Genomic DNA, 11,687 nt, shown 5'->3' with positions numbered 1-11,687 from the left:
TCCAGTAAATTCAGCATGATAAAATTATGTTTTTTTAATCCATGTTATCTAAACACATAGTAAATGTAAATTTCTTCATTGATAATTTGAAATACGTACATAATCATATTAGCATTTGCACTAAGATCAAGCCAAAGCGAATGCAGTACGTGAAAACAACAGTGAGGTTTGGTGGAGATATTTTCTTGAAGATAAGAATCTCTGAAGAAAATGGATCCATCCCACTCCCAAATGGACAAAGACAACTCATCATTTATCATGAGGCGTCACGCGAGCGTTGGACTCATGCTACTACTTGATAGAGAAATTATATTTCAACTACATATCGTGTCAACTTTTTTTTAGTGTATATCCTGTCAATTTTAGAACAATGTTACGGTATAATTAATGCACACTGGTTGTGTAATCATGATGCAATCAAGCTTGTTCATATATATTTGAAGGAAATACAAAAGGAATAATAAAAAGAAATATTCAATGTTTCGTAGTGGGTGGAAGTAGTGTTGTAATTCTAATGGAGTGAGGATTATTCAAATATGTATGAATTTATTTATGATATTTCATTTCATAATTTGTATGATTCATACAGAATTAAAATGCATTCATCCAATAGGTTCCGATCGCATCGCAGTAGTAAAGATTTAATTTTATAAATATATTTCACAATACTATCCAATTAATTCTTGTTATAAATAAATTCAAACATAAACATAACTCATTTTATGTTTGATTCGTTTTTACCATGATTCATTTTGTTAAAATCAACTGCATTCACAATCAATTCAAACAACACTAATGCAAGCATTCACTTTATGTTCCACAACATATATAACATGTAAAATTATAATAGGTTGTTGGCGATGATATTGGCACCTTGCTTTCTAAGTCCGTGGGCTACAATATTCAATTACTTACCCATCATCGAAGTAATAGGATCACCCTTACTATGTTTAGTAGGACCCATTCCATCCACTCATCAAGCACATATATATGAATGAAAGTCCACAATGGATAAGACCAGAAGAAAAAAGAAAGCACACACTAACAGCACTAGCTTACAAACATTATATAATAAGGTACTTGCTTTGATTACAAAGTAAGATATCTCTCTATCGATTTAAGAAAGTAAAGCTGAGCAACAACAATGGGTTCTCTTATGGCAGGATGGGACTCTCGACACTTTGATCCTAAATCAGGTACCACATCAATACAACATGTTAAATTTTGTGCTTAAGTTGTAGCCATATTAATAAGAACTAGTGATTTCTGATCACTATCTCAGTCACACTTAAAAGGAATCGCTCACTTACCAAAGATGAAATTGATGCTTATTGGAAAACAAAGAAGAAGATAGAGGAAGAGCACCTTAAAGCCATTTCCAATCTACCAGAGACTATTCAGGTTTGATAATATTATTGGAAATTGAAATCTTTATGTTTAATTTTGTGTTATGTTATTTTGTGAAAATCTGAAATTTGCAATTAATTTTTGTGATGCACCCTTGTTTGATAGGGTAACAAATACAAGGAGCCTGAGAAGAAGCTTCAGAAGTCAATTACCATGCCCGTGGCCCATGTACAAGGCTCCTTTGACATCGATGTTGACACAAGTTTGGAGCATATTATTAAGAAAAATGGCTGGTAATTTTAATTTTTGTGCATTTTTGAAAAATCTGAAAATCCTTTTACAAATGAAACTTTTGTGAGTAGTTTTTATCTCAGAATTGACTTGAAAAAAGTGAATTCAAGTTGATGTGGTGTGTTTGCATCATGGTATGTCCTAATGAATGTTAGTAAAATTGATTTTGGTAATATTGATCATAGTAAAAATGAGTTGAAAGTAAAATAATTTATGTTTGAAGATATTTTTGGAAAATTGATTTTTGTTAAGTAATATTGTAACATTCTGCTGTAAAATTTCACAATTGATTATGATCTAGAATTAATTTTAGATCTGAAACAAATTCCTCTCAGATGACTCCTATACATCAATATTTCCATCCAGAATTGAGTATGGAGTTTCCCAATAGGAAACCAAACAAAAGCTTAATTTTCCCATTAAAGGTGTTAATTAATTCCCATGTGACACTCTTTTAATGCTATTTTTGAAAGTCGTGTCCTCTGCTGTGGATCATGTATGTGAATTTAATAATTAAATTTTGGATATGGTTGAATGCAGTTGGACCAAGAGTAGCTGGGCATTTCTGAATGAGCCTCCAGTGATTGAAGCTGCGACAAACAAGTACACATCACAGTTTCATGTTGCAAACTTGGGATCTTAAAAATTCAACCCTGGATAAGATGGAATCAGTGCTTGATATGAATCTGAACTATACTACTTAACCTTGTGATTATATTATACATTGTATGTATTAATCAGTAGTGGTGTCTGAATTCAAAAAAAAAAATTAGTAGTGGAGTATATGAGTAATGTTGAACCGATAGTGGGCTTTGTTCTTTGAGCCCATGGTACTATGTGAGAAATTAAACTTGTATAGTATCATAGATCTGGGTGATGGACCGGGAAAAGAAGAGAGATCTTGGTGTAGCTCTTTTTTGTTGGTTGTACTTGTAGCTTTGCAAATCAACAATGTTCTGCGGTTGTAACTCCGGTAGAGTCAGATGAATCGTAAAAGATGGAGCTATTAGATAAAATGAAAAAAATACGTACTAACAACTTGGTTCAGAGTTGTTTGCAGAAATTTAGGGCTTGGTATCATTTTTGAATGTTAGCTGCTTGTATCATCATGAATGAGCATGTTTTATCTACTTACATTGCATTATCACACATTGGAATTTTAGTCCTACTGATGTGAGTGTCACAAAATGATCCTTTGGATACATTAATCCGAGTTCCTTATAAAAAAAGTTTTCCCGTTTGTTTGGAAGAGGGTAATGGAAAAAAGTGACTATGATTTAATGCGCTATTTTTTTAAAACAGATTTAATGTGCTGATTAATTACAAGCATTACTTGTTATGCGCTAATTAACTCCAATAATGCAAGTGGAAGATGAATTTGAATCCCCTCATGTGTTAATCTTACATGACTATATCATGTGAAAAATCCAAACCTTTAAGGACCCAGATTTCATTAAAACAAAATTAATGGCTCAGATCTTCACTTGGTCATGTCATGTGAGAATTAACACATGAGGGCATCCAAATCCGTGAAAGATTGATTCTTGAAGTTATGTTTTTTCTTGCTGATTTTAATCTCCTTTATAATTCCGTCTTTATACAAAACAACCAACCAACCACCCCCTATTTACTTGCTTGCTTTGTTTTTGTTCACTCTTAGGCGTTTGATATAAGGTTGGGAAATACATTCCCAGGAATGTGGAGGTTCCGTCATTTGATTCCCATGAAATGGGTTGGGAATCTTGCATTTCCATGAGAAAGTGAATGTAACTTCCCACTATTCACAAATTTCATCATATTTTTTTATCATTTTGAATTTTTAATTAAATAAAATTTAAAAATATTCCCGAGAATCCTAAATCCTAACCAAACACAATTTAAGTCTTACCCAGGAATGATATTCCCAACAATCACACTCCAAGGAATATTATTCCGGGAATGTTTTTCCGAACCTTCTACCAAATTAAACGCCCTAACAGTAATCTTCCACCGAGTCCTTGTGAGGACGATTTTAGTGTCTTGATTCCTTGTGCTGCATTACTTGCAAAAAAGTATTTTGACTCGCTGCGACAATGTGATTGTCATGGCCTCCCCGCTTGGCTCCTCGTTGTGAATTACGTAAATAATACCCTATTATAAGGAAATTATTGGTATACAAAGTAGAGTTAACAAAAACTATGTGGAATAAAACCTTGCATATAATTCTTATACCGCAAATATTTACAGTACTTGAAAACTTTATCAAATACATTGATAATAATATAATAAAACCTTTGAACATATAAAAATAATGACTCAGTAAAAATGTGTAGACCCACATGAAGTTAGAAATAAAATAGATAATGTGATGGGAAAAGAAAGAGAAAATAAAAAATAAAAGAAAGTGAATTTGGGATAAAAAAGAAAAAGAGTGTAAATATATGAAAGTTGTTTGCTAAAAAGCCCCATTGACATCATCATAGATAAAATATTTACAATTTAATAAATTGAACATGTAGTCAGCAATTACCCTTGCGCTTCAAGAGGCTTGTCAAGATTATCATGTACAAGTCTATCTGATATTTGTTTGCTTGACTTTGACGTGTTATTTGGAAGCAATAGAGTGAGCTTGTGATCTGTTCTATTGCTTCTAAGTGTTTGATTATGAAATGATCTTGTAGGAGCACATCTTGTTTTAGTTATTGGAGATGGAGTTGGTGTTGCTGCAACCGTCATGAATGGTGGTGGTGGTGATGGTGGTCTTCTGATATGATTTTGCATGCAACCCCCCATTCTTCTGGCCTTCATCACCATGGTTGAGTTTCCTAAAAAGTTAGAAATGAAGTAAAAGAACAGTAAAGTTACACACAGTTCTTACGATAACAAAGCAACAAAGAAGCAAAGTTATCTAATAGCAAGCTTGGAAATCCTTCTATAGTTTATTCTGTAGCCAAAGTCAATTTGTGGAGAAGCTTATGTGTGTAATTTCTTGGTGTCAAAATAGATTCTTGAGAATAAAATAAGCTAATCCAAACATGCTATATACCATTTGACTCAATGTGGGCTTTGGAATTCTCAGACAAGAGAATTAGTGTTGGTGTGAGGAGAGCCCACAAGAAAAATATTGGAACTAAAGTTCTCTCACTCATTTGTAAAGGAAAACTAGAGCAGCTTCATGAGCATTGATTTGTGTAATTAAGGTTTGTCATCATATAAAGACTTGCCTGTCAGAAAGAGAGAGAAGAGGGGTGGTAGAGTCGTGGAAGATGTTCTTGACTTCTAGACATTAGCTGGCCATGTTTAAAGATCATTGCTATTAGAAATTTGAAGCTACTACTCAAGTTGATAGTTTTGTTGTTATTATTATAAATAAAAGCCTAAAGTCAAGTTTTGACAACTTGAGTGAGCTTTGTCGTAATTTATTTTGGATAAAATTGATTATAATCAAAGTGAGTTAACAGAGTTTAAAATGAAGTAATCTATATTTAAGTACATTGATGAAAAATGTGATTTTTGTAGGGTAATGTTATGAAATACAATTGTACAATATCAGTATGTTCAACACACAAGCTGCTGTCTCTTGAGGCTGAAATTAATTATTTGAGATGATTGGCAAAACATCTATATTTCACCCAAAAATGATTTTATTCTATGAGAATTGATTCTGGGGTTCCCCAATGGGAAACCAAACACAAGCTTTTGTCGATAATTGATTTTGGTGTTAGAATCGGTTATGGAATGATAGTTGGATATGTGATTTTGGTTTCTTTAGTTGTTGGATAATTGTAATAGTCATAGCTGGATAAGCCACTGATCTAGCTGGTTTACCAAGTGAGGAACTTGTAAGTGTTATGGCTGCATAGTGCATACCACTAGCACTGATTGTACTAATGCCCACTTGTTAATTATGCTCTTGTTTAAAGACAATATTTGCAACTAGTTACTCTAATCAATTATTCAATTACTTCAAGCCTTCACATTTCCATATCACTACTTATTGTTAATTAACTTGAATGTAGAAATGAAGATTAGATTCAAACATGACAGTTATGACATTATTTAAGTTTTACCACATGCACAATATTTGTTGGCTAAGTTCCACAAAATTAAGAGAATAATTCTGAGTGTTTCTTAGACCAAGAAAATTATGAGAAGCAAAAAATAATAATAATAAAAACTGTTCACATCAATTACTTAAGGTGAGGCAAAGGTTTGCACCTCTGAGATTTTTCATCTGATTAAGCTAAGATCTTGGTGATGGTTGAGGGCAAGGAAAAAACACTTCTTTACTCTGTTTCTCTACCAGGAATCGCTTCCATTTGGTTGTTTATAGTTCCAAAAAGTTGGTGTTTGCATCAAAGGTAGAGAGAGTAAGGTGCTCAGAAGAACTTCATGACTCTTGACTTGGTTGTAACATCAATTTGTCAACTTTTTCTTTTGTAATTTAATTCTGTATCTCGGTTTTGGTTACATCTTGTGCTCAAACATGTTCTTTTCCCTTAAAATAATTCTCTTGCTCATAGAAAAAAACAACAAAGTGAGGGGTAGCATCCTCAAGTTGGGTCATTCACCCTGTCAAATGCCAAAAATATGTCACAACATTTCTGTGACATGTTCATACTTATTCTTCCCTAGCCATGTAAACTAATTTTATACAAATCTGCACATTCCTTTGACTAGGATCTTTATGAAACTGGCCTTTGTACCATCATAGTAAGATCACAATCACCATGAGTAAGTTTTAACTATTTCCTCTGGTCTCTGCAATTGAACTTTTCTATTTGGATGCCAAGAAGCTCATGCACATTGGGGGACGAACCTTGAACAAAGCAAGAACAGAAGAAGGAAGAATCCACAACCCATCTCCACAAATCAAACCAGAAGCAACTGCTGGAATCATCAAACCAGCTTCTTTCCTTTTCAAAGCACCCCAAACATACACAATCAAACTCCCCATACACATGTCAATTGCAAAGTAAGCACCGACCACAAATGGCACAGCCATTGCCATTGGAAGTGGAATCCACCTCCCAATGTTTTTTGGATTCAAATCTCTCACCAAGTTGGTCACCACAGCGAATGCAAAAAAACCACAACATAGCTCCAAGCAATGTTGGGGGAGAGCTGAGAACCCTTCAACACCGAGAATTGCCATGTTTCTATATATGATTGCATATGGAGCTTTGTACTCACCATCTGGGTTCCCCACATCAAAAGCCTTGTAGAAAAGAAAGAATGTGAGTGGAGCAACAACACAACCTATTACTGTCCCGATAGCTTGAGCTACAAGCATTGATCTCGGTGACGTGAAGGTTAGATGGCCAGTCTTGAAATCATGCATCAAATCAGATGAGGTGGAAACTAGGGATTTGATCACACCACACCCTACAAGTCCAGCAACTACACCATTAGTTTCCCCACCTAAGGCTGCAAGCACAAAGAGGGCCACTTTGCCGTAGTTGTAGGCCATGTTCATGTCGGTTAAGCCGGAGCCGTAGGCGTTGCAGAAGCCGAGAAAGGGTGCAAGAACATAGGCAACTACCACATAGTACCACTTCACCTGAGGGAAGATGAAAGGGATCACAATGATGGAAATGACGGAGAGGAGAATGTACCCTACACATGCCAACCACATTGGAATGCTTTCTTTCATGAACACTTCATCATTGAGTCTAAGAAAATCATTAGGCTGCTTCTGGTTATCTGATAATGAAACTGCACATCACAAAAAAACATTATTAGAGTTCACAAAGAAATATGAAACTCATTGATACCATAAACTACTGTTCAGCTTAGAACACTTTTGATAGGCTAAACACCAAATGCAGGTACAGTAACTAAGTTATCTCTATTAGGCCATTGTTGAATTAGCTTATTTTATGTTCTTGACAGAAACAAAATATAAAACAATTCATATATCAGAGCCTCTATGACCAAGACGTTCAGAGTTCGATCACTGTTTCCCTTATTATTCTAATAAAATGTTGAATTTCAACATGTGGTAGGTGGGTATGTGCATTGTCCACGTTTTATGCCCGACGGGCTCTTGCGTGAGATGACTTGTTACAAATATAATATAAAACCATTCATATGTGTCCACCCAACAGTTTAAGCTTTTCTGATAGCTGGTTGGCCAACAGTTAAAAAAGTGCTGCAGAGATAAATTCTGGCTGCGATGTTATTTTGTTACAAGTTGAGCAAGCAAAACAGAACATACATTGAATGATTACCTCATACAAACAGAACACTAGGAGCTTAGAATAGATAATGTGTTTGATTTTGCATTTGGGCCTCCTGAAACCATGCTTTTTGGTAAAAGATATTATTGTTACTTTTGTCAAAACCATGATTGTGAGGGTTCTCAACTAAAAGCCAAATATATTTTGTGATTCCAATGGTCTCTTTCATAGGGAAAGTGTAAGCTTTTAGAATAGTTGGTTTATGACAACAATATATTAATCACTTGTCCCGTTGATATGGTTTGCTTCTTCTATTTTAGGGAAAGGATTAAATGAAGAGGTAACTGAAAAATAAGCATCTGAAAACCTAAACTTAAGATTTACATAACCCATGAACTGAAAAAAATGATAAAAGGGAAAGTTGTTTACATGTTTTGTGATTCCTCTTTTTCATGGTGGCATGGATATTTGCAGCAGCAAAATAGACTATTTTGACAATATTGTAGGATCCATCACCAAGGATTAAGGCAATGGAAATAAAAATCTGCATCAAGGAAATGAAAGAAAGTTAACACTTGAAAAGGGAAGATCTTAAATTAAACTAGTCCGTTGATTTTTGCTCAGACCTTATAACCATTAAGACTCTTCATACTACTCTCAGATAAATTGTCAGGGAACCATTTTCCATGTAGTCCTCTGATCAATGGCCACATAACACCCCATGAGAGCACAGCACCAAAAAGCAAGGATAAATTGACAAGATGGGAACAAATCATTCCGGCTCCAACATAAGTCATGCTGAAATCAAAGAAAAATCTGCAAAATTCAAAGCATTTGATAAATGATAATGGACAATTTTTTCATGGTTCAGACTCATTGAAGTTAATGGAAGATGGAATCGAAGAACACACGTGTTTTTCCATGCTTTCAACCCAAAAGTAGGAAACTGAGCAAATCCACATTTATCTCCACCAGCATAGAACCATTGGAAGAAAGACCAAAGAAAACTGAATGAGAAGAACCTCATGAAACCATGAACCTGCTTCCTGTGAAAAAAGTTGAACTAGTTTTATATTGAATACAGATTCACTATGTTTAACATAAAAAGAAAAAATAACACAAACCAAAATCAGATTCATACTTGGCCATTCCATCTCCTTTAGAAGTATGGAATCCATTAATCAGAACGCCTGTAGCAGTTCCACTTGGATAAGTTAATTTGTAGTCTATTATCATCATCTGTTAAATAACATAAGTTGCATCAGCAACACCGTTCCAGTTACTCCAAACCCAATTTATCTATGTGCATATTCGGGGAACACGTTGTATAATCTTATCTGAAGTCTAAATCAATTCTGATTGCCTTGGAAAAGTCTAAATCATGAACAATCTCTGAATAACCAAATGTATTCAATTAAGCAAGAGAAAGTGTCATAGAAGGATAAGAAATACAAATACCTTTCTAAGGGGAACTAATGATGCTAACCCAACAAAGTATGTCACAAAGAGAAAGCCCATCATCCAGCCAATTCCAGGCTCCTTGGTCATAGGAGTATTCCCCGGTGTATCAACCCCCCCTACTTGCTCATATGTCCTCCTATTCAAACCCAAGAGGTGAGACCCAAAACCACCTACAAATAAACAAGTAAAATTTTAACACATTACAGATATATACACCCATCATTGATTATACAAATACTAATTAAGTGCGTGTTTGGAAACCCTTCTACAGTTGATTCTGAAGGCAAAATCAATTATGGATAGATGTTTATGTGCGTAGTATATAGGTTTCAGAGTTGATTCTGATGAAAGATAAGCTAATCAAATTAAGAAAAAACCGACCTCCAAAAGACGCGCTATAGCATGCAACAGCACAAGTCTGAATTATGGTGTTCTCCTGTCTAGTGAAAGGTGTTGAAACAATCTTTGCTTTCTCAAGCAGAGTAGTCCAAGCTCGAATCAACACAAAGCCAAGTAAAGCAGCTGAAACATTGAGATTAGGAACTAAACCAGTTGTGAGGTTCAGCTTCATCACAATGACACTATACATGATGCCAATTAGGAAGCTTGTTATTAGTCCTCTCATTGTGATTTGTTCTCTCCATGGTGCTATTTTGCTCACATCCTCTGCTTCAACCACAATCTTTTCAATGTCATCTCTTTCGTAACTCTCAATCTCTTTGAGTTCTTCATTGTTTATATTGCTCATTGCATTCATCATATATCCTACAAAAGGAACTGGAATCCAAATTGGATAACAAGTTAGCAAGTGAAAAATTTGTCTCACCCATTATTAACAAAAGGAATGAGAATCCCATCATGCTAGGGAAAAGTTCTTTCCATGTTATGCCCCCCACGTGACATTGCTACGTTGCGCATGTTTGGAAATTCTTGTATAATTGATTCTGAAGCGCGAGAATAATGAAACCCCAACAAATTAAACATCGTACCTCTGCGGCAATGAACAAGAATTTGATGAGTCGAAGAAACTCAAATGGGGTGAGACAAGAATCTCACAAACACACACCAGAATCTCTCAAAAGTTTTGTCAGAACTCAGAAACCAATCTAGAAAACTAGACTGAAGGCGGAAAGATTTGCATGCAGCACAATAATCCGATGTTAATGTCTCAGGCTTTAAAGGGACCAAAAAGATCAACACCAACCCCCGCATTGTAGTACAATATATGCAAGTGTGCAACGGATCGGAGTAGTGTTGTCATATGTTGTACTACAAAGTGCCAAAAAAGGAAAAAGTAAAATTAAATAGCTTTTATTGTACTACACCTCCAAATGAATAATAATTCTTTGTACTACAGTCTGTAGTTTGTTAACTTTGTTACTCATAATCCTCTTAAGCATAAAAATAAAAAATGTTAAAAACGTTTTTATATTTCTAAAATAGTAAATACATTCACTTTTTCATTTAATAGTTTTCTTTATAAAGTAGGAAAATATTTATAATAATTTTTCATAGATAGGAGTATAAAATTAGGCCGTGTTTGACATTTAAACTTTTTTTAAAACAGTGTTTGACACTTAAACTTATTTTATAATTTAATTATTTATACATCGAAAAAACTTATAAAAAATAGTTTATAACTTATTTATGAATGTTTTTAACTTATTTTTAAAAAAGATTATTTAAATTAACTTATGAATAACTACGTTTCTCCGATAAATCGCTTATTTTCTGATGAGCACATCCTTACTCTATTTAATTTTGTTTCAAAGAAAAGCTCCATGAATTTTGACACAAGATCGGCTGGGAATTCGGGATCAAAACCTCTTTCTCTTTGACTAACACATAAAAGAGGAAGAGATGTTATTGTTGTTTTCGAATTTAGCAGGTGGCTTGAAAATGGTGTGACGAGTAAATGAGTGATCAGAAAAAAATAAATGTGAATGGTAGGTCAACTAGCCTCATGAAGCAAAATGACGAGCAAGGGTAAGAAGGATTTTGCTCCTCCACTCACTCTAAACAGCAAAGTAAGCATCATAATTATTACTTCCTCTATCCCTAGCTAATTACTCCCTCCGGTCCTATTTATAAGTAACAAAAAAAAAATTCACATAGTTTAAGAAATGTAGTTAAACTAGGTAAAATGCATTAAATATGTCTTGAATCAAAATAAACTTCCAAAATTACCCTTTGTTATTAATGTTGGAAAGTGAGAAAGAGAGAGAATAATTAATGAGACACATTTTACAAGTTAGAATTAATAAGGGCATCATTGGAAAAAAATAATTAATATAGCTCAAACTTTCATTTGGTTCTTATAAAAAGGACCAAGATTTTTCTTATCTTTCATGCTTATAAATAGGACCGGAGGGAGTACAAGATCTTTAAAAAAAAATAGTGTCCTTAATACAACACCCCTACTAATTTCAA

The 11,687-nt window shown here is 34.2% G+C and overlaps 3 protein-coding genes across 3 annotated transcripts; 1 reads left to right on the top strand and 2 right to left on the bottom strand.

The window, feature by feature from the left end:
* The first annotated feature begins 1,024 nt into the window (after nucleotides 1-1,024).
* Nucleotides 1,025-2,787, top strand: LOC130720450 (uncharacterized). The gene is made up of 4 exons (XM_057571094.1): nucleotides 1,025-1,196; nucleotides 1,283-1,401; nucleotides 1,513-1,640; nucleotides 2,179-2,787. The coding sequence occupies exons 1-4, from the start codon at nucleotides 1,145-1,147 to the stop codon at nucleotides 2,279-2,281; spliced, it is 402 nt and encodes a 133-aa protein (XP_057427077.1). The 5' UTR covers nucleotides 1,025-1,144; the 3' UTR covers nucleotides 2,282-2,787.
* Nucleotides 2,788-3,491: 704 nt separating this feature from the next.
* LOC130720449 (uncharacterized) lies at nucleotides 3,492-4,812 on the bottom strand. The gene is made up of 3 exons (XM_057571093.1): nucleotides 4,664-4,812; nucleotides 4,148-4,442; nucleotides 3,492-3,768 (listed from the first exon to the last, which is right to left on the bottom strand). Exons 1-3 carry the CDS (start codon nucleotides 4,764-4,766, stop codon nucleotides 3,753-3,755), a joined length of 414 nt encoding a protein of 137 aa, XP_057427076.1. The 5' UTR covers nucleotides 4,767-4,812; the 3' UTR covers nucleotides 3,492-3,752.
* Nucleotides 4,813-6,021: 1,209 nt separating this feature from the next.
* Nucleotides 6,022-10,462, bottom strand: LOC130720392 (metal-nicotianamine transporter YSL3-like). The gene is made up of 8 exons (XM_057571028.1): nucleotides 10,247-10,462; nucleotides 9,639-10,034; nucleotides 9,255-9,427; nucleotides 8,938-9,035; nucleotides 8,708-8,842; nucleotides 8,423-8,612; nucleotides 8,226-8,340; nucleotides 6,022-7,332 (listed from the first exon to the last, which is right to left on the bottom strand). The coding sequence occupies exons 2-8, from the start codon at nucleotides 10,015-10,017 to the stop codon at nucleotides 6,395-6,397; spliced, it is 2,028 nt and encodes a 675-aa protein (XP_057427011.1). The 5' UTR covers nucleotides 10,018-10,034; nucleotides 10,247-10,462; the 3' UTR covers nucleotides 6,022-6,394.
* Between the last annotated feature and the right edge of the window lie 1,225 nt (nucleotides 10,463-11,687).

The sequence above is a fragment of the Lotus japonicus genome, chromosome 5 (genome assembly GCF_012489685.1).
Source record: "Lotus japonicus ecotype B-129 chromosome 5, LjGifu_v1.2".
Taxonomy (NCBI): domain Eukaryota; kingdom Viridiplantae; phylum Streptophyta; class Magnoliopsida; order Fabales; family Fabaceae; genus Lotus; species Lotus japonicus.
Note: the sequence above shows the minus strand (reverse complement) of the source record. Positions and strands in the feature narration are given on the sequence as shown.

What these genes read in the sequence shown, in the direction of transcription:
- LOC130720449 (XM_057571093.1), bottom strand. Translation starts at nt 4,766, where the DNA reads ATGAGTGAGAGAACTTTAGTTCCAATATTTTTCTTGTGGGCTCTCCTC. An exon ending in AGCCCACATTGAGTCAAATG is followed by an intron (nt 4,443 to 4,663) that starts GTATATAGCATG and finishes CTAACTTTTTAG; the next exon opens with GAAACTCAACCATGGTGATG.
- LOC130720450 (XM_057571094.1), top strand. Translation starts at nt 1,145, where the DNA reads ATGGGTTCTCTTATGGCAGGATGGGACTCTCGACACTTTGATCCTAAA. An exon ending in ATCTACCAGAGACTATTCAG is followed by an intron (nt 1,402 to 1,512) that starts GTTTGATAATAT and finishes CTTGTTTGATAG; the next exon opens with GGTAACAAATACAAGGAGCC. An exon ending in ATTATTAAGAAAAATGGCTG is followed by an intron (nt 1,641 to 2,178) that starts GTAATTTTAATT and finishes GGTTGAATGCAG; the next exon opens with TTGGACCAAGAGTAGCTGGG.
- LOC130720392 (XM_057571028.1), bottom strand. Translation starts at nt 10,017, where the DNA reads ATGATGAATGCAATGAGCAATATAAACAATGAAGAACTCAAAGAGATT. An exon ending in CATTAGTTCCCCTTAGAAAG is followed by an intron (nt 9,036 to 9,254) that starts GTATTTGTATTT and finishes GTTATTTAACAG; the next exon opens with ATGATGATAATAGACTACAA. An exon ending in AAAGAGGAATCACAAAACAT is followed by an intron (nt 7,333 to 8,225) that starts GTAAACAACTTT and finishes TGTGATGTGCAG; the next exon opens with TTTCATTATCAGATAACCAG.